At 40.9% G+C, this 21,540-nt stretch overlaps 2 protein-coding genes across 3 annotated transcripts in view; both read left to right on the top strand.

The window, feature by feature from the left end:
* Nucleotides 1-14,957, top strand: part of atp10b (ATPase phospholipid transporting 10B) — a 105,914-nt gene extending 90,957 nt beyond the window's left edge. Inside the window, exons 21-22 of one of the 2 annotated variants that reach the window (XR_012049356.1) lie at nt 2,594-2,957; nt 14,638-14,957. Coding sequence is in view for 1 of the 2 variants with exons in the window: in XM_061930097.2 (XP_061786081.2) it covers nt 2,594-2,843 (250 nt within the window). In the remaining variant the exon portion in view is untranslated. Of the gene's footprint in view, nt 1-2,593; nt 5,248-14,637 lie in introns of those variants that run through there. The other variant, XM_061930097.2, reaches the window with a different exon arrangement.
* Nucleotides 14,958-18,618: 3,661 nt separating this feature from the next.
* The window catches only part of atp7a (ATPase copper transporting alpha), a 43,624-nt gene continuing 40,702 nt past the window's right edge, over nt 18,619-21,540 (top strand). Inside the window, exon 1 of the mRNA XM_061930447.2 lies at nt 18,619-18,860. The gene's annotated coding sequence lies outside the window, so the exon portion shown is untranslated. The remainder of the gene's footprint in view (nt 18,861-21,540) is intronic.

Consider the following 21,540-nt stretch of genomic DNA (forward strand, 5'->3'; position numbering starts at 1 on the left):
CAGGTCATGTGACCGCCTGGCTCTGTTTGATTGGTCCAACGTCACCAGTGACTGCATCTGATTGGTGGAACGGAGTGAACGTCACCAGTGACTGTATTTGTTGAAACGCAGGCACTATGAAGGTCTGTCTGACAGACCAAAACAAACAAAGCGTGCATTAACAGATCGATAAAAATTAGTAGCGAGTAGCGAGCTGAATGTAGATAAAAGTAGCGGAGTAAAAGTAGCGGAGTAAAAGTAGCGGAGTAAAAGTAGCGTTTCTTCTCTATAAATATACTCAAGTAAAAGTAAAAGTATGTTGCATTAAAACTACTCTTAGAAGTACAATTTATCCCAAAAGTTACTCAAGTAGATGTAACGGAGTAAATGTAGCGCGTTACTACCCACCTCTGGCGGTAGCGGTAAGCTATTTATTGTAGATGTTTTGTAGCTTGCTGTCTTTTTGTTCCTCGTCTTCCAGTTCCTGTTTTCCTGGCATCCTGTTTCCTGTTCCTAGTTCCTGGATTGTGTTTTTTCCTTTATTTTATGAACATTAAATCTTGTTTTCCCGCACAATGCCTTCCACCTTCTCCGCATCTTGGGGTTCGTGTCCTACAAAGTCTGACAACCATACTTATTTTGATTATTGTTTCTCAGCTGTTTGTACATGTTGCAGTTTATAAATAAAGGTTGGTTTTTTTTTTAATTGCCTCTGCGCATAGCATAGATCCAACGAATCGATGACTAAATTAATCGCCAACTATTTTTATAATCGATTTTAATCGATTAGTTGTTGCAGCCCTATTGTATATAAAACATCCATCCATCCATCCATCTTCTTCCGCTTATCCGAGGTCGGGTCGCGGGGGCAGCAGCCTAAGCAGGGAAGCCCAGACTTCCCTCTCCCCAGCCACTTCGTCCAGCTCTTCCTGTGGGACCCCGAGGCGTTCCCAGGCCAGCCGGGAGACATAGTCTTCCCAACGTGTCCTGGGTCTTCCCCGTGGCCTACTACCGGTCGGACGTGCCCTAAACAACTCCCTAGGGAGGCGCTCGGGTGGCATCCTGACTAGATGCCCGAACCACCTCATCTGGCTCCTCTCGATGTGGAGGAGCAGCGGCTTTACTTTGAGCTCCCCCCGGATGACAGAGCTTCTCACCCTATCTCTAAGGGAGAGCCCCGCCACCCGGCGGAGGAAACTAATTTCGGCCGCTTGTACCCGTGATCTTGTCCTTTCGGTCATAACCCAAAGCTCATGACCATAGGTGAGGATGGGAACGTAGATCGACCGGTAAATTGAGAGCTTTGCCTTACGGATCGATACAGCGTCCGCATTACTGAAGACGCCGCACCGATCCGCCTGTCGATCTCACGATCCACTCTTCCCCCACTCGTGAACAAGACTCCGAGGTACTTGAACTCCTCCACTTGGGGCAAGATCTCCTCCCCAACCCGGAGATGGCACTTCACCCTTTTCCGGGCGAGAACCATGGACTCGGACTTGGAGGTGCTGATTCTCATCCCAGTCGCTTCACACTCAGCTGCGAACCGATCCAGTGAGAGCTGAAGATCCTGGCTAGATGAAGCCATCAGGACCACATCATCTGCAAAAAGCAGAGACCTAATCCTGCAGCCACCAAACCGAATCCCCTCAACGCCTTGACTGCGCCTAGAAATTCTGTCCATAAAAGTTATGAACAGAATGGGTGACAAAGGGCAGCCTTGGCGGAGTCCAACCCTCACTGGAAACGTGTCCGACTTACTACCGGCCATGCGGACCAAGCTCTGGCACTGATCATACAGGGAGCGGACTGCCACAATCAGACAGTCCGATACCCCGTACTCTCTGAGCACTCCCCACAGGACTTCCCGAGGGACACGGTCGAATGCCTTCTCCAAGTCCACAAAGCACATGTAGACTGGTTGGGCAAACTCCCATGCACCCTCAAGGACCCTGCCGAGAGTATAGAGCTGGTCCACAGTTCCACGACCAGGACGAAAACCACACTGTTCCTCCTGAATCCGAGGTTCGACTATCCGGCGTAGCCTCCTCTCCAGTACACCTGAATAGACCTTACCGGGAAGGCTGAGGAGTGTGATCCCACGATAGTTAGAACACACCCTCCGGTTCCCCTTCTTAAAGAGAGGAACCACCACCCCGGTCTGCCAATCCAGAGGTACCGCCCCCGATGAATGAGATCAATAATATTATTTGATATTTTCCAACCCTCACCGGAAACGTATCCGACTTACTGCCGGCAATGCGAACCAAGCTCTGACACTGATCATACAGGTATATAAAACAATACTTGATAAAACAAAGGTGCTTTTTCCACTGTCATTTTGCTTCCTACTTTTTTAGTATTTTGAAACTCCTCCTCTCAGTTTAATTTATGATTCCGCATGTCGTGCATCATTTCATAGAATGCGCTGCTGTGTTGGTAAAGATGTATCAGGTGCAAAGATAACAGTTAAGTTCCGGGATGCTCCACAGCTTCCTTGTGCTCGTTAATGCCTCTCAAAGAGCAGATATTTAGAAGGAATGCCCTGATTTACATCAAAGTGCCGCATATTTTCCACTGGCCTACTTTCTCACTACTGCGCTCTCTCCCCCAGGTATGTGTTTCACGTGATGAGGAACTCTATCGCCCCCACCCCGATCGTGCAAGCCAGGCATCTGGACCAACTGGATCCCTCCACCAGAGACGAGTGGATCAAAGAGTGGAGGGGCTTCAGGGGCGGAGGGGCGGTCAAAGCCTCCAAACTGTCCACGCCGCCTTCGCCCGTCCTGGACGCGACTCCCCAGTCCCCGACCAACTCGGATTTTTTAGTAAATGAAATCACACTTGAATCCATGCACATGTGACAAGCGACTGCACCGATTTATACAATGAAGATAATTTATTCAGAACATGGTTTACACTTGGAAGTGGCTCTTCGGGGGACGAAGCGACTGACCTGCTTTTCGCGTCATCAGCAGGTAGAGAAACACTCACTCAGTCTCACGTGTGAAATATCTTTGATTGACCAAAGAAAGCGTGTTGAAGCGTTCTCCTTTATTCGTAAGCTGTCACAGTGAACACATAAGCCTGTTACTGTACATTCCTGATGGGATTTCAGGGCACACATTCTAACAGTGGAAATTCTGTGAACCACACTGCCTGTATGATGGAATGAACAGGCCGGTCCTGCCACTACTCTCCTAATGTTTTAAACATTTTATGTGACGGTAACAACTGCTGTGCTCTCTGAATGTGAGTGTTAAACTCTTCAAATGCAGTTAAGAAAAGGTTAGTTTTCTTACCACATGAAAGGGATTATGGAAATTCAATGCTTTAGCTCAATCCTCTTGCAAAAAAAGAAGAAAAAAAAGGAGGGGGAGTTGATTTATCATTGGCATACTTCATTATATAGCAGCAGTGCTAGTTATATAATGTCCCACAAGCTGCTGTTTGTTCTCTGCTGCGCTCTAGTGGTGGATGTGAGCAACTGCAGAAACGTCCAAAAAAAGAATAGGTCAAGAAAATATTAGATAATGTTGCAGGTTAAGAAAGGCCTGGAATGTATTGGAAACATTTAGATGCACCACACAGTCCCCAGATATCATGCTGTCAGATTCTTTCTTTTTTAATTGGCATTTTTAGGGCCCGGGCAGCACGGTGGAATAGAATAGAATGGACTTTATTGTCATTATATTTGCATATAACGAGATTAAGGACTCCAACTTAAGGTGCGGTACTGGGAACAAATATGGGGTAAAAATAAATTACACAACAGGTAATGAAGAAAAAACTAACAATTGAAATAAACAGACTACCGTATTTTCCGCACCATAAGCCGCCCTGGGTTATAAGCCGCGCCTTCAATGAACGGCATATTTCAAAACTTTGTCCACCTATAAGCCGCCCCGTGTTATAAGCCGCATCTAACTGCGCTAAAGGAATGTCAAAAAAAACAGTCAGATAGGTCAGTCAAACTTTAATAATATATTAAAAACCAGCGTGATGTGGGCGCGCATGGAGTCGTATATCAACATGGACGGAGCTGCGTGAAAAAAGCCACCCGGCCTCTTCGCGTAAACTTACCTTAACCACTCGCTCATCTTTTCTTCATCCATCCATCCCTTCGAGTTAGCTTTTATGATGACGCCGGCTGGAAAGGTCTCTTTTGGCAAGGTCTTCCTTTTGAATATCACCATGGGTGGAAGTTTCTGGCCATTAGCATGGCAAGCTAGAACCACAGTGAAGGATGACTTCTCATTCCCTGTGGTGCGAATATTCACCGTACGTGCTCCCGTTGTATCCACAGTGCGGTTCACAGGAATATCAAAAGTCAGTGGAACCTCGTCCATGTTGATAATGTTCTCTGGCCGGATCTTTTTTTCAGCTATCTTGTTTTTACAATATGCACGGAAAGTAGCCAGCTTTTCTTGAAAGTCTTTAGGCAGTTGCTGTGAAATAGTAGTCCGTGTGCGGATGGAGAGATTGCGTCTTTTCATGAACCGGAAACCTGTCGCTTAGTAGGAGCCATTTTGTGGTCTTTACAGATGTAAACACACAAAGGAAATGAAACGTAATATCCGCGCGCTTCTTCTTCTTCTATGGGGGCGGGTGGTTGCTTACAGTAGAAGAAGAAGCGCTTCCTGTTCTATGGGGGCGGGTGCTTACCTTGGCGGTTGCTTGCGTAGAAGAAGAAGCACTTCCTCTTCTACGGGGAAAAAAGATGGCGGCTGTTTACCGTAGTTGCGAGACCGAAACTTTATGGAAATGAATCTTAATATTAATCCATATATAAAGCGCACCGGGTTATAAGCCGCACTGTCAGCTTTTGAGTAAATTTGTGGTTTTTAGGTGCGGCTAATAGTGCGGAAAATACGGTACTATCCAATAAAAATAATAAGCAATCCTGTACAATATACAAAACACTATAGAAATACAAAATACTGTACAATATACAGAACAAGACACCGGAGTAATAAATAACAATCAGTGTCGGACGTATTGCACTCGAAGGGTAATATTGCACAGTAGGGTATTAGGGTAGGATATTGTACACGGGTGAATTATTTATTATAAGTTAGAGTTCAAGATGGTCAATCAATCAACCGATGTTTATTTATATAGCCCTAAATCACAAGTGTCTCAAAGGGCTGCACAAGCCAGAACGACATCCTCGGTACAAAGCCCGCATAAGGGCAAGGAAAAACTCACCCCTGTGGGACGTCGATGTGAATGACTATGAGAAACCTTGGAGAGGACCGCATATGTGGGTAACCCCCCCCCCACCCTCTAGGGGAGACCGAATGCAATGAATGTCGAGTGGGTCTAACATAATATTGTAATATAATATTGTAAGAGAGGATCCAGCATAACAGTAAGAGTCCAGTCCACAGTGGGGTCAGCAGGAGACCATCCCAAGCGGAGACGGGTCAGCAGCGCAGAGATGTTCCCAACCGATACACAGGCGAGCGGTCCACTCCGGGTCCCGACCCCGGACAGCCAGCACCCCATCCATGGCCACCGGACCTGAGTGTCTCCCCCTCCACAAGGGATAGGGGGGAGCAGAGGAGAAAAGAAAAGAAACGGCAGATCAACTGGTCTAAAGGGGGGTCTATTTAAAGGCTAGAGTATACAATTGAGTTTTAAGATGGGACTTAAATGCTTCTACTGAGGTAGCATCTCCAATTGTTACCGGGAGGGCATTCCATAGTACTGGAGCCCCAATAGAAAACGCTCTATAGCCCGCAGACTTTTTTTGGGCTCTGGGAATCACTAATAAGCCGGAGTTTAAGGACTCCAATTTAAGGTGCGGTAGTGGGAACAAATATGGGGTAAAAATAAATTACACAACAGGTAATAAAGAAAAAACTAACAATTGAAATAAACAGACTACTATCTACATACTTGCCAACCTTGAGACCTCCGATTTCGGGAGGTGGGGGGGGGGGGGGGCTAAGAGGGGAGGAACCACGCCAAGTATTTCTTATATATATATAAGAAATACTTGACTTTCAGTGAATTCTAGCTATAAATATATATTTCTTTTATTGTATATATATATATATATATATATATATATATATATATATATATATATATATATATATATATATATATATATACATAAAAGAAATACTGGAATTTCAGTGTTCATTTATTTACACATATACTTGTTGAGTTAAGGGTTGAATTGTCCATCCTTGTTCTATTCTCTGTCACTATTTTTCTAACCATGCTGAACACCCTGTCTGATGATGCGTTGCTGTGTGGCACGCACAAAAGTGCTTTCATCAAATGCACTAGATGGCAGTATTGTCCTGTTTAAGAGTGTCACAACATTGCTGTTTACGGCAGACGAACTGCTTTACTGTAGACCAAAAAGTGACTGCTGTTGTTGTGTGTTGTTACCGCGCTGGGAGGACGTTAATGAAACTGCCTAACAATAAACCCACGTAAGGAACCAAGAACTCGCCCTCCATCATTCTACAGTTATAACGTCATTGGGCAGGCACACCGTTTATATTGTGGGAAAGCGGACTCAGGTCCATGCGGACCTGAGTCCGCCTGAATTTCGGGAGATTTTCGGGAGATAATTTGTCCCGGGAGGTTTTCGGGAGAGGCGCTGAATTTCGGGAGTCTCCCGGAAAATCCGTGAGGGTTGGCAAGTATGACTATCCAATAAAAATAATAAGCAATCCTGTGCAATATACAAAGCACTATAGAAATACAAAATACTGTACAATATACAGAACAAGACAAGAGTACCGGAGTAATAAATAACAATCAGTGTCGGACGTATTGCACTCGAAGGGTATTATTGCACAGTAGGGTATTAGGGTAGGATATAGTATAGGGGTGAATTATTATTATTATAAGTTAGAGTTCAAGATGGTGACAGCTCTGGGAAAGAAGCTGTCTCTGAGTCTGTTTGTTCTGGCTCTGATGCACCTGTAGCGCCTGCCCGATGGTAGCAGGTGGATCAGGTGGAAGCCAGGGTGTGTGCCGTCCTTGGCAGTGACGTGCAGTCAGGTGAGGCAGGTGAGGCGGGGGCCTCACGTGCCATCATGGAAAGAAAAAAAATATAATTAAATTGTTTTATGTATCCAGTGATTATACTATAAAGTTATTTTCCATTTAACTTCACCAGTTTTAGAATATTTTTATTCAAAATCGCTGAATTTTCACATTTGCCGTTCAAATACTGAGAAGAGACTTGCAGTGAGTCAGCAGCCAGTTGAGCCTCACCATGGATTGCGCAATGACTTGGCTAACTGCTGGCCTGCTGTGCAGTGAGACTGTATTGCTATATGAATTATATTATACATTTCCATAGTTTAGTTAGCTGAGGTATATAATGTACAGTGTATTTTGTCAACAACTGTATGTGTGTAACGTATTTCTTGTGCTGAGCGATCATAAAACGGCTGCAAAAGACGCACTGGCTGAGGCTCGCAGTAATCCCGCCTCCTGGTGGTAGAGGGCGCTAGTGATCCCAGAGATCATTCTTGCGACTACACGGCTGCAGAAGAAGTGACAACAAGCAGCAACAAAGAAAGTCAAAGAAATCTGCCGCCAGACCCCCATTGACTCTGCCGGAGTGTGTGAGCAATTCAGGGACAAAGGACCTCGGTAGCACGGCAAGCAATGGCGGCAGTTTGTTCCCGCAGACGAGCGAGCTAAACCCCCCTGGATGTCTTGGCTCACACCGTCCCGAAGATGATCAAGAGAAGAAAATCGACCTTAGCTTCCCTGGCCTGCTGACATGAGGGTATGTCTACAGAATATATTAATTGATGAAAATTGGGCTGTCTGCACTCTCAAAGTGCATGTTGTTGCCAAATGTATTTCATATGCTGTAAACCTAGTTCATAGTTGTTAGTTTCCTTTAATGCCAAACAAACACATACCAATCGTTGGTTAGAAGGCGATCGCCGAATTCGTCCTCGCTTTCTCCCGTGTCGCTGGCTGTCGTGTCGTTTTCGTCGGTTTCGCTTGCATACGGTTCAAACCGATATGGCTCAATAGCTTCAGTTTCTTCTTCAATTTCGTTTTCGCTACCTGCCTCCACACTACAACCATCCGTTTCAATACATGCGTAATCTGTTGAATCCAGTGACGTGCGGCCATCATGGAAAGAAAAAAATGTAAAAAGAAAAAAAAATAATTAAATTGTTATATGTATCCAGTGATTATACTATAAAGTTATTTTCCATTTAACTTCACCAGTTTTAGATTATTTTTATTCAAAATCGCTGAATTTTCACATTTGCCGTTCAAATACTGAGAAGAGACGGTGCGGTGAACAGCAGCCAGTCGAGGCACGTCACTCAGTGCCTCAACATGGACGGACTCGGCTAACTGCTGGCCTGCTGTGCAGTGAGACTGTATTGCTATATGAATTATATTATACATTTCCATAGTTTAGTTAGCTGAGGTATATAATGTACAGTGTATTTTGTCAACAACTGTATGTGTGTAAAGTATTTCTTGTGCTGAGCAATCATAAAACTGCTGCGAAGACGCACTGGCTGAGGCACGCGTAACCACGCCTCCTGGTGCTTAAGGCACCTTCGCAGCAGACTGCACCCCCCGACCAGAGCGCCACACCAACCAAAGCCCACACCCAAACCCTCCACGTGCAAGACCGAATCCACCCAAAAAAAGTCACTTAACAAGAAGCCAAAAAGTGCAAAAACAACATTGCTCGCGCCGGAGGAGCCGTGAACGACTGCAAGGACACTACATTAGGTACACCTGCAGACTGCAGCACGGATTTCATATTTCATTCATTCACAACTCCTCCAACACGAACACCACTGTTCCCGCACTTATAAGTAAAGGTAAGACCATAATAACGTTTTTTTTATTAAATGTGCTTTTTTGTGTGCTACAGTTTGTATGTGTAAAGTTAAAGTTAAGTTAAAGCAGGGGCGTCACTAGCTTTTAAGGACAAGGGGGGCTTTGCCCCCAGGAGATGCACAGGATGCGAGCGAATGTTACGCACGAGCACAAAACTTCACAAACGGCTAACAAAGACTTAGAAATTATTCATTGTTATTATTATTTATTTTTTTAAATGCACGGGACGAAATGAAATGCTCCCCGGGACGATGGCTTTTAACCATATATTTTCTTTTTCTTTTTATGTATTTATTCATTTTACATTTTATATTAAATGTCTTGGTTTTTCCTCCCTCTGAAAATCCTATTAAATGTTTGACAAGCCATCCTATAATAATAAAACAGCTATTAATGTAACAATACAATAAAACAAATATATTTAATGATGTTTTTTTCATTATTTTAACAATAGGCTTATGTATATTACTTTATATAGATTCTACAAGAAACACAAAACTTAAAAAATAAATGATTTACAATTGCACACACAAGGTTTTGTGCAGCTTCACTCATTGTAAAGGAAGATAATGTGCTTCGTACACCTGCAGGACCGCAAGCAAGGTCACAGAGAAAATGCGGGCTGGAATTTGAGTGATGTGGGCATTTTCTATATGAACAAGTGGAATGGATTGGATACCGACGCACGAAAGGGGCTCTCTACCTTACGCTACGAAGTGAGTGAATAATAACAGGTTATATGATTATTTATTTAAACTCATATTTGGGCCACTTTATAATGAATATGTCGGCATTTATTTGTAAAAAAACAAAACAAAAAAAAACACCAAATTATTTAGGGGGGCTTAAGAATATTTTAGGGGGGCTTGAGCCCCCCTAAAATAGGCCTAACAACGCCAATGAGTTAAAGTACCAATGATTGTCACACACACACTAGGTGTGGTGAAATATGTCCTCTGCATTTGACCCATCCCCTTGATCACCCCCTGGGATGTGAGGGGAGCAGTGGGCAGCAGCGGCGCCGCGCCCGGGAATAATTGTTGGTGATTTAACCCCCAATTCCAAGCCTTGATGCTGAGTGCCAAGCAGGGAAGAATGCTGGTATGAGCTTTTAAACATAACCCGTTAACTGCTGCCAATCAAATGGTGAATAAGATACTCTTTAGGGTTCATATGTTTGTAAATCTGACTGTGATGAAGTCAGTGCCTCACCAGCCATCAACCTCACCGCACGTCACTGATATACATATAGCTAGAATTCACTGAAAGTCAAGTATTTATTTTATTTATATATATATATATATATATATATATATATATATATATATATATATATATATATATATATATATATATATATATATATATATATATATATATATATATATATATATATATATATATATAAATAAAATAAATTTCAGTGAATTATATATATATATATATATATATATATATATATATATATATATAATTCACTGAAAGTCAAGTATTTATTTTATTTATATATATATATATATATATATATATATATATATATATATATATATATATATATAATTCACTGAAAGTCAAGTATTTATTTTATTTATTTATTCATATATATATATATATATATATATATATATATATATATATATATATATATATATATATATATATATATATATATGTCTTAATAAGGTTATCCAAAAAATAGTGCTCGATACCGTAGTAGAGCGCAATATATGTATGTGTGAGAAAAAAAATCACAAGACTATTTCATCTCTACAGGCCTGTTTCATGAGGGGGGGTTCCCTCAATCATCAGGAGAATCTCAGGAAATCTCCTGATGATTGAGGGAACCCCCCCTCATGAAACAGGCCTGTAGAGATGAAATAGTCTTGTGATTTTTTTCCCACACATACATATATATATATATATATATATATATATATATATATATATATATATATATATATATATATATATATATATATAAAATAAATACTTGAATTTCAGTGAATTCTAGCTATAAATATACTTCTTAACACACCCAGGTGTTATAGGTAGATAGGTTATAGCTGCATCGCTCGCGGCTCGTCATATATTTAACGTTAATCCGCGATTTCACCGAGCGTTTCACTGACGGTGAGCAGCCTGACGCTGCTTCATTAACACCGCCGCTGTTTGACTCGGTCACCTGTTTTCATACCGACGAGCTAACGTGTCCAGGTTATAACCCTGTTGTCAATAAACACACGTGGACTGAAGCTAAATTGTCCACTGTCCACTGCAGCATGTGAATGCAATGAAAAGAATCAAATCTGAGCCAACCAGCTGTTAAAATGTTGTCCAGGTTAATGTTTTGGCCATTAAAGGCCCTTCATTTCAAGATTTCAACTGTGATCGGGCTTTAAACAGGTGGCTGACATGTTCAGATGGGTGTAACTGCTACTGGTCAAATAATGTGAAATAGCATTTAATTTTACATCAATGCAATGCCATTTAAATGTAATTATAGATAATAATAATAATAATAATTACTGTGTAGTGTTGTAAATAGTCAACGGGAAGGATTCTAGTAAGATATAAGCCATGAGCACTACACAGCCAGAAAAAAACCTAGGCAGGACAAGTAAAAATATTGGGGCAAGTAGATTTGAGAAGTCGGGCAAGTAGAAAAAAACCTTAACGTTGAACCCTGCATGTGTTGAGCTGCTGCCGCTTAAGGTTAGACGACACTGTACATAGTACGGTTCTGCTCGTTAGTAATCAATTCTAATGTTGGATGTTCACTCCTTCACACAGATGAGTATAGAAAAATATTTTCAACGGCCGAAAAGGGCTGGACTTGGAGAGGAGGTAGGCCTACAGTCCGGACCACAGGTGCGACCTGTTCAGCAGGAGGAGGAGGAGGAGGTTGACTGACTGTGGCAGGACACCTCTGCCTCTGTTTCACTTCATGTTGCTGGTAAATAATATGGTTGTAGTAGTAGGCTAAAGTTAAATTATTTAGTATTCACTAATTAAAGGGGCAGAGCTTTAAGAGACATTTTAGCTTTTATATTTTATAAGATATATTTTTTGTAAGAACCACAATTAATAAATATATTTCAGTGAATCACTAATTGTTCAAATGTGTATATAAATATGTACATAAAATGTTGTAATTATATTCCAACTCCGCGTTCTTCTTGGTCATCCCCGCCGACCACACCACCACAAATAGATGCCTGTCCTGTGGGAAACACTGCCCCCCCTTACAAACCTAAGCGAAGGAAGAAGTGGAAAGAAATAAAACAAAAGAAGGAAAATAATTCAAAAGAAGAAGCATCAATCCAACAAAAACCGGAGCGTTTTTTTTTTTCTTAACTAGCTTGCACACGCTGGAAACGAGTAGCGAGGGCAGAATAGTGGATTTATTGACAGTTTTTTGATTGATTGAAATTGATTGAAACTTGTATTAGTAGGTTGCACAGTGAAGTACATATTCCGTACAATTGACCACTAAATGGTAACACCCCAATAAGTTTTTCAACTTGTTTAAGTTGATTCATGGTAATTCAGTGCAGTGTGAAAGCTGATGTGTTTGCTTTGCAACTAAGTAAACGCAGTCTCAAAGAAATATAACCTGCGGAGGCACTTTCTGATCAAACATCCACATTTCCATGTCCGGCCCCTGAGGCTTTGGGCTCCTCAAACTGCGGCCTTCTTCATTATGTCCGATACTCAAAACCAGTGAAGTTGGCACGTTTTGTGTAATTTGTAAATAAAAACAGAATACAATGATTTGCAAATCCTTTTCAACTTATATTCAATTGAATAGACTGTAAAGACAACATATTTGATGTTCACACTGAGAAACTTAATTTATTTTTGTTTGGACACACCTTCTCATTCAATGTGTTCTCTTTATTGTCATGACTATTTACATTGTAGATTGTCACATCAAAACTATGAATGAACACATGTGGAGTTATGTATCCATCCATCCATCCATCCATCTTCTTCCGCTTATCCGAGGTCGGGTCGCGGGGGCAGCAGCCTAAGCAGGGAAGCCCAGACTTCCCTCTCCCCAGCCACTTCGTCCAGCTCCTCCCGGGGGACCCCGAGGCGTTCCCAGGCCAGCCGGGAGAGATAGTCTTCCCAACGTGTCCTGGGTCTTCCCCGTGGCCTCCTACCGGTCGGACGTGCCCGAAACACCTTCCTAGGGAGGCGTTCGGGTGGCATCCTGACCAGATGCCCAAACCACCTCATCTGGCTCCTCTCGATGTGGAGGAGCAGCGGCTTTACTTTGAGCTCCTCCCAGATGACAGAGCTTCTCACCCTATCTCTAAGGGAGAGCCCCGCCACCCGGCGGAGGAAACTTATTTCGGCCGCTTGTACCCGTGATCTTGTCCTTTCGGTCATAACCCAAAGCTCATGACCATAGGTGAGGATGGGAACGTAGATCGACCGGTAAATTGAGAGCTTTGCCTTCCGGCTCAGCTCCTTCTTCACCACAACGGATCGATACAGCGTCCGCATTACTGAAGACGCCGCACCGATCTGCCTGTCGATCTCACGATCCACTCTTCCCTCATTCGTGAACAAGACTCCGAGGTACTTGAACTCCTCCACTTGGGGCAAGATCTCCTCCCCAACCCGGAGATGGCACTCCACCCTTTTCCGGGCGAGAACCATGGACTCGGACTTGGAGGTGCTGATTCCCATCCCAGTCGCTTCACACTCGGCTGCGAACCGATCCAGTGAGAGCTGAAGATCCTGGCTAGATGAAGCCATCAGGACCACATCATCTGCAATAAGCAGAGACCTAATCCTGCAGCCACCAAACCGGATCCCCTCAACGCCTTGACTGCGCCTAGAAATTCTGTCCATAAAAGTTATGAACAGAATCGGTGACAAAGGGCAGCCTTGGCGGAGTCCAACCCTCACTGGAAACGTGTCCGACTTACTGCCGGCAATGCGGACCAAGCTCTGACACTGATCATACAGGGAGCGGACTGCCACAATAAGACAGTCCGATACCCCATACTCTCTGAGCACTCCCCACAGGACTTCCCGGGGTACACGGTCGAATGCCTTCTCCAAGTCCACAAAGCACATGTAGACTGGTTGGGCAAACTCCCATGCACCCTCAAGGACCCTGCCGAGAGTATAGAGCTGGTCCACAGTTCCACGACCAGGACGAAAACCACACTGTTCCTCCTGAATCCGAGGTTCGACTATCCGGCGTAGCCTCCTCTCCAGTACACCTGAATAGACCTTACCGGGAAGGCTGAGGAGTGTGATCCCACGATAGTTGGAGTTATGTACTTAACAAAAAAAGGTGAAATAACTGAAAACATGTTTTATATTCTAATTTCTTCAAAATAGCCACCCTTTGCTCTGATTACTGCTTTGCACACCCTTGGCATTCTCTCAATGAGCTTCAAGGGGTCGTGACCTGAAATGGTTTTCACTTCACAGGTGTGCCTTATCAGGGTTGATTAGTGGAATGTCTTGCTTTATCTGTTACGGCTGGAGCGCATGCCGCTGCGCATTCTTCAGTGCGCTCCTCTGAGAGCGCCTCTGGACACGCCTGCGTGCGTTCCTCTCCAGCCGCGGCAGCGCCACCTGCGCAGCTGCTCTCGCTCGTCAATCAACACACCTGACGCTGACGAGGACGCCGCACACAACTTAAACCAGCGCGTCTTGCGTTCCGGTGCCAGAACGTAGCCATCTGTATCGTACAGTCAGCCCACACGTCTCTAGCTACTCTTCATGTGCATTCTCCCTCTCTGTGCTCATTGTGTCGTGTCCTGTTTCGTCACCCCGCAGTTCCCTGGATTCGAGCTGTGTGTCTCGTCTCCCCGGACTTCCCCTGGACTTCTTGCTGCTTCCCCGGATCTCGTCCTCTCTCCTGTCCTCGACCTCTCGCCTGCCCACGGACTTCCAAACCAGCCTCGCCCTCTTCGGACTTCCGCATTCCTCTCAACACGCACCTTCAACACTTGCCGGTGACACTCTCCCGTTAGACGCAACACATAGTCTCACACCAAGTCTTTTGTTTGAATACACACGTCATTTCATCTTGATAATAAATACACCTGCCTTAGTGCCCTCTTCTTTTCCCCTGTACCGCCATACTTGCCAACCTTGAGACCTCCGATTTGGGGGGGTGGGGTGGGCGTGGTCGGGGGTGGGGGCGGGGGGCGTGGTTGGTGCGGGGGCGTGGTTAAGAGGGGAGGAGTATATTTACAGCTAGAATTCCCCAAGTCAAGTATTTCATATATATATATATATATATATATATATATATATATATATATATATATATATATATATATATATCTAAGAAATACTTGACTATCAGTGAATTCTAACTATACATATTTATATATTTATTTTATTATATATATATATATATGTATATATAAATAAAAGAAATACTTGAATTTCAGTGTTCATTTATTTACACATATACACACACATAACACTCATCTACTCATTGTTGAGTTAAGGGTTGAATTGTCCATCCTTGTTCTATTCTCTGTCACTATTTTTCTAACCATGCTGAACACCCTCTATATGTAGAATATATTTAAATTATTTATATATAATATATTATTTTATTTATTATTATTCTTGTCTATTGTGAGCGAACTGTGGTGCTGAATTTCCCCCAGGGATCAATAAAGTACTTTCTATTCTATTCTATTCAAACTTATGGCCTGTACTGTATTATGCAACATTAGTTTTACCAATACTACATATAATACTATGTACTGTATAATAAGCATGTACAGTACTGCCAACTAAACATACTTGCCAACCCTCCCGAATTTTCCGGGAGACTCCCGAAAACCTCCCGGGACAAATATTCTCCCGAAAATCTCCCAATTTTCAGCCGGACCTGAATGAGGACAGCCTTTTTTCACGTCCGCTTTCCCACGATATAAACAGCGTGCCTGCCCAATCACGTTATTCCATACGAGGCGTCCGGTATACTGCCGATGAGCATGGTGCAGATGGAGAAGATCTTCTCGGCGTCCGTGTTGGCGCACACGTTGCCATAGCCGACGCTGGTCAGGCTGCTGAGGGTGAAGTAGAGGGCGGCGATGTACGAGCTGCGCATCGACGGGCCGCCGACCGTGTTGTTGACGTAGGGCATCTCCAGGCGTTTGCCCAGCTCATGGGGCCATCCTTGGGGAAGAGACGGGAGGACAACAGGGCGACGAGAACTAAATCATCCAGACTAGGGATAAATTGTATTATTATGTTTTTCTTACCTAAAAATAAATATATTTATTAATTTAAAAAAATAAATACATTTTTTCTATATTTTGCTAAAAACATAAAAATTAATTGTATTTTTATTTGTATTTTTTCTGACTCCTTATTACATCCAGCCATAGAATCACACATTAAAATAAACATATTTGAAATAATTAATTTTAAATGATCATAATAATTCATTTAAAATGACCATATTTAAATATTAAAATAATTGCTTGTTTATCAACAACTTTGGCATTTTATTCATTACATTTTGAAGCTCTCAGAAGCCAAGTTATGTTATATTCCTTAAGATTTGTTTATGCAAATTTGGAGTATCAATTATCTAAACACAGTTTTGTTTGCATATTTTCAGGATATATATATATATATATATATATATATATATACATATATATATATATATATATATATATATATATCTTTGGGTGTCCCACAATTCGATTCAATATCGATTCTTGGGGTCACGATTCAATTCAAAATCGATTTTTTTTTTTTCAATTCAACACGATTCTCGATTCAAAAACGATTTTTTTTCCCGATTCAAAAGGATTCCCTATTCATTCAATACATAGGATTTCAGCAGGATCTACCCCAGTCTGCTGACATGCAAGCAGAGTATTAGATTTTTTGTAAAAAGCTTTTATAATTGTAAAGGACAATGTTTTATCAACTGATTGCGATAATGTAAATTTGTTTTAACTATTAAATGAACCAAAAATATGACGTATTTTATCTTTGTGAAAATATTGGACACAGTGTGTTGTCAAGCTTATGAGATGTGATGCAAGTGTAAGCCACTGTGACACTATTGTTCTTTTATTTCATTTTTTATAAATGTCTAATGATAATGTCAATGAGGGATTTTTAATCACTGCTATGTTGAAATTGTAACTAATATTGATACTGTTGTTGATAATATTCATTTTTGTTTCACTACTTTTGGTTTGTTCTGTGTGGTGTTTGTGTCTCCTCTCAATTGCTCTGTTTATTGCAGTTCTGAGTGTTGCTAGGTCGGGTTTTGTTTTGGAATTGGATTGGATTGTTATGGTATTGCTGTGTATTGTTTTGTTGGATAGATTAATAAAAATAAAAAAATAAAAAAAATAAAAAATTTTTTTAAATGAGAATCGATTCTGAATACACAACGTTAGAATCGTGATTCGAATTCGAATCGATTTTTTCCCACACCCCTAATATATATATATATATATATATATATATATATATATATATATATATATATATATATTAGAGATGCGCGGTTTGCGGGCACAACCGCGGAGTCCGCGGATTATCCGCGTATCGGGCGGATGAAATTTAAAAAAATTAGATTTTATCAGCGGGTCGGGTCGGGTCGGGTCGGGCGATTGAAATTAAAAAAAATTAGATTTTAAATAGATTCAGGCGGGTGGCAGTTAAACCAATTGGGAAATATATATACATAGTTAAATGTTGTTACCCACATACGAAAAACGAGCAGGCACCTGCTGCATATGCCACAACAGAAGAAAAAAAAAAAAAGAGATGGACACTTTTACGGAGCGGAGAAGGGACGCCTCGCCGGGGTCCGGGACCGAGGCCCCTTCCCCCGAGAGGGCCCCACCGGGAGCCGTAGCTGAGGCGATCCGAGAGAAGGGCCCGACGCACGTCCAGGGTCACCACCGCGCCCACCGCACCGACACCCCGCCGCGGCCGGCGTCACGCGCAGCAGGTAAGCAGCTTACCTGCCCGCCACCCCCGTGGCCGGGGGCTCGTAACAGGGGTCACTCCGCGCGCTCCGCCCGCGCAGCTTACCTGCCCGCCACCCCTGTTGCCGGGGGCGCGTAACAGGGGTCACTCCGCGCGCAGTGCGCTCACAAAAGGGGTGGGGCTCACCCTGGTTGATATAGACAGCAGCTAGGACGGTGGCCATGGACGTCGGAACCCGCTAAGGAGTGTGTAACAACCCACCTGCCGAATCAACTAGCCCTGAAAATGGATGGCGCTGGAGCGTCGGGCCCATACCCGGCCGTCGCCGACAGTGAGACGCGCTTGGAGGTGCGCTCAGCGCGGCTCCCATATGATTGCGCACTGGTGTGCGTCTGGGTCGTGACAGCGTGGCACGCGAATGTCTGTGCTGCATTGGATCAGTCTCCTTTCTTTAACAGGCAAAAGCTTTATAACCTCACTAATGCCTTGCATCGTCTATATTAGATATATAACAACGGGCGGATGGCGGGCGGGTGCGGTTCTGATCAAATGTTACATCGGGTGGATGGCGGATGGTTGACGACTTTCTGATGCGGTTGCGGATGAAATAATTGCCTATCCGCGCATCTCTAGTAACCAGTCTAAAAATATATATATTCACAACTTCAATTTGTAGTTGTTACAACGTTTCAGCAATGATTATAGGAGTCTTGTGAAATTCTTAGTATTTTCCAAAATACCAATATCAGCCTGCAAGACAAAACTCGGGGCAAGAAGAGATCGCAGTTGCCATGGCTACCTCCAACCCAGCTCCGCCCATTGAAAGTGACGTAACATGGTAGCGCTCGCTCACGTCGGCATGTGAAACAAAAGAGCTTCCCAGAGGCGAGTTTTTCCAAACCGAGAAAGAAGTCTATTTTTAAACACACTTTTCCTGCTTCCCCCCCCCCCGTCGCACACACAATAATGCTACGACGTGTCTGCATGGTCGCTGGCAAGGAAGGCTGACGAGAAGAAGCTAATGTGGCTAATGCTACTCGCCAGTAGCTGACCGTCACTTCATTTCCTCCAAGGTGAGAGCTGTGATTTTACTACTTTTTTTACTTCAACTTTTCAGGAAAGATTCAACTCATTATTGCGGCGGCAGCTTGCTAACTACGGAAGTCCTGTTGTTATTCCTACTTACAAACAAGCCGGCTAAAGAAACCTTAATGCGACACTAGCGACGAGCTTCCTTGTTAGCTTAGCTCATATAACTTCCATTCTGTTGACTTCGTCGTGCTTTTTTACACATTTTACCTCTAAAATGTGTTTTTACTGAATGGCAATTGTTTAGTTTATTTCGAACACGCTTAACAAACTTACATTTAAAAGCGTCGCGTATTTACACGTGTACATTTCAATAATTTTATGTAACTAGTGACAACAACAACATCAGTCAATCAATGTTTACTTATGTAGCCCTACTCTGCAAAAAGTCAGTGTTCAAAAACAAAATTAAGGGGTATTTTATTTGAACTAAGCAAAATTATCTGCCAATAGAACAAGAAAATTTGGCTTCTCAAGACTTTCCAAAACAAGTAAAAAAAAAATAAAGCTGCAAGCAGCGATGGGCGGGACCGACTTTGACGGCTCATAAAATCCAAACCGGAGCAGTAATTAAAACTCTTTCATCAACTTTTAATCAGATGGGTTCCATCTCTCTCCTGTGCTAATTTGAAGCCGACACAACAAACGCGCTCAGCAGAGATAATGTTTGAAAAAAGGTGACTGTTTTTACACCACTTTTGTTTTGAAGGGGGGATTGCAAACTGTCTGTTGATTTTTGCTCGGGGTTGTCAGTGTATGAAATATAGGTCTAAGTGAGACCTACATAGAGGTTTTTGTTTCATGTCTGTCTCTACGACATTCCTACTGGGAGTTACAGGCAGTTTTGTCTGTGTTTTCTTCCTAGGCAAATTTTTAATTTTTTTTAAATTTTTTAAATTTTTTTAACTTTTTTAAACTTTTTTTTAACTTTTTTTTAAAAATGTTACCCTAACCCTAATCTTAACCCTAACCCTAAAAAAAATGTTAATTGTTTTAAAAAATTAAAAAAATTTAAAATTGTTTTAAATTGTTTAAAAAAAAATTACAAATTAAAAAAAAATTTGAAAATAATTTTTTACCTTGAAAAAAAAATTTTACTTTGAAAATTTTTTTGTACCTTGAAAATCATTTTTTACCTTGAAAAAAAATTTTACCTTGAAAAAAAAACTTTGCCTTGAAAATTTTTTTGTACTGAAAATCATTTTTTACCTTGAAAAATTTTTTTTACCTTGAACATTTTTTTTTACCTTCAAAATTATTTTTTACCTTGAAAATCATTTTTTACCTTGAAAAAAAAATTTACCTTGAAAAAAAAAATGTACCTTGAAAATGTTTTTGTACCTTAAAAATCATTTTTTTACCTTGAAAAAAAAATTTTACCTTGAAAAAAACATTTTGCCTTGAACATTTTTTTGTACCTTGAAAATAATTTTTTACCTTGAAAAAAAGTTACCTTGAAAAAAAATGTTTACCTTGAAAAAATTTTTTTACCTTGAAAATCATGTTTTGACTTAAAACATTTTTTTTTAATTTTTTCTAAGTTTTTTTTTATTTTTTTTAATTTTTTGTAAAAAAAATTAAATATTTTTAAAAAAAATTAATATTTTTAACTTTTTTTTAACTTTTTTTTAAACTTTTTTAAACTTTTTAAACTTTTTTTTAACTTTTTTTTACTTTTTAAAAAAAAATTTACCCTAACCCTAATCTTAACCCTAACCCTGACCCTAATCTTAACCCTAATCTTAACCCTAACCCTAATCTTAACCCTAACCCTAACCCTAAAAAAAATGTTAATTGTTAAAATTGTTTAAAAAAATTAAAAAAAATTAAAATTGTCCATCCATTTTCTACCGCTTATTCCCTTTGGGAATAAATTGTTTTAAAAAATTTTACAAATTAAAAAAAAGTTTTAAAAATTTTACAAATTAAAAAAAAAAAAAAAAAAAAAATGTAAAAACATTTTTTAAAAATTAAAAAAATTTGAAAATAATGTTTACCTTGAAAAAAAATGTTTACCTTGAAAAAAATTTTGTACCTTGAAAATCATTTTTTACCTTGAAAAAATAATTTTACCTTGAAAAAAAAATTTTACCTTGAAAATTTTTTTGTACCTTGAAAATCATTTTTTACCTTGAAAAAATTTTTTACCTTGAAAAAAAAAATTTACCTTGAAAATTTTTTTTTACCTTGAAAATTTTTTTTTACCTTGAAAATCATGTTTTAACTTAAAACAATTGTTTTAAATTTTTTTTTTTTTATTTATTTTTTTTATTTTTTTTTTAATTTTTGTAAAAATGTTTACTTTTTAAAAAAAAATGTAAGGCAAATTTTTTTAAGGCAATTTTGAGTTTTGGGGTTGGTTTTTTGATTAGATCGCAATTTTCGCCAGTCCTGGTGTGTGTCCAATTTGGTGAGTTTTGAAGCATGTTAAGGGGGTCAAATTACAGCTCAAAGAGGCGGCGGTATAATAATAAAACGCTAGAAATACAATAGGGTCCTCTGTCCCAAAGGGACTCGGTCCCTAATTAGCGAATCACACTGTCTTATCTAAGTTAAAGTTCATTTTTGGGAGACTGCCACTGACTTTTTAAGCGTTTTTGACCATTGATTTATGATTTTTCTGTTTTGATTGATTGATTGAGACTTCTATTAGTAGATTGCACA

This window comes from Nerophis lumbriciformis, linkage group LG36 (assembly GCF_033978685.3).
Source record: "Nerophis lumbriciformis linkage group LG36, RoL_Nlum_v2.1, whole genome shotgun sequence".
Taxonomy (NCBI): Eukaryota; Metazoa; Chordata; class Actinopteri; order Syngnathiformes; family Syngnathidae; genus Nerophis; species Nerophis lumbriciformis.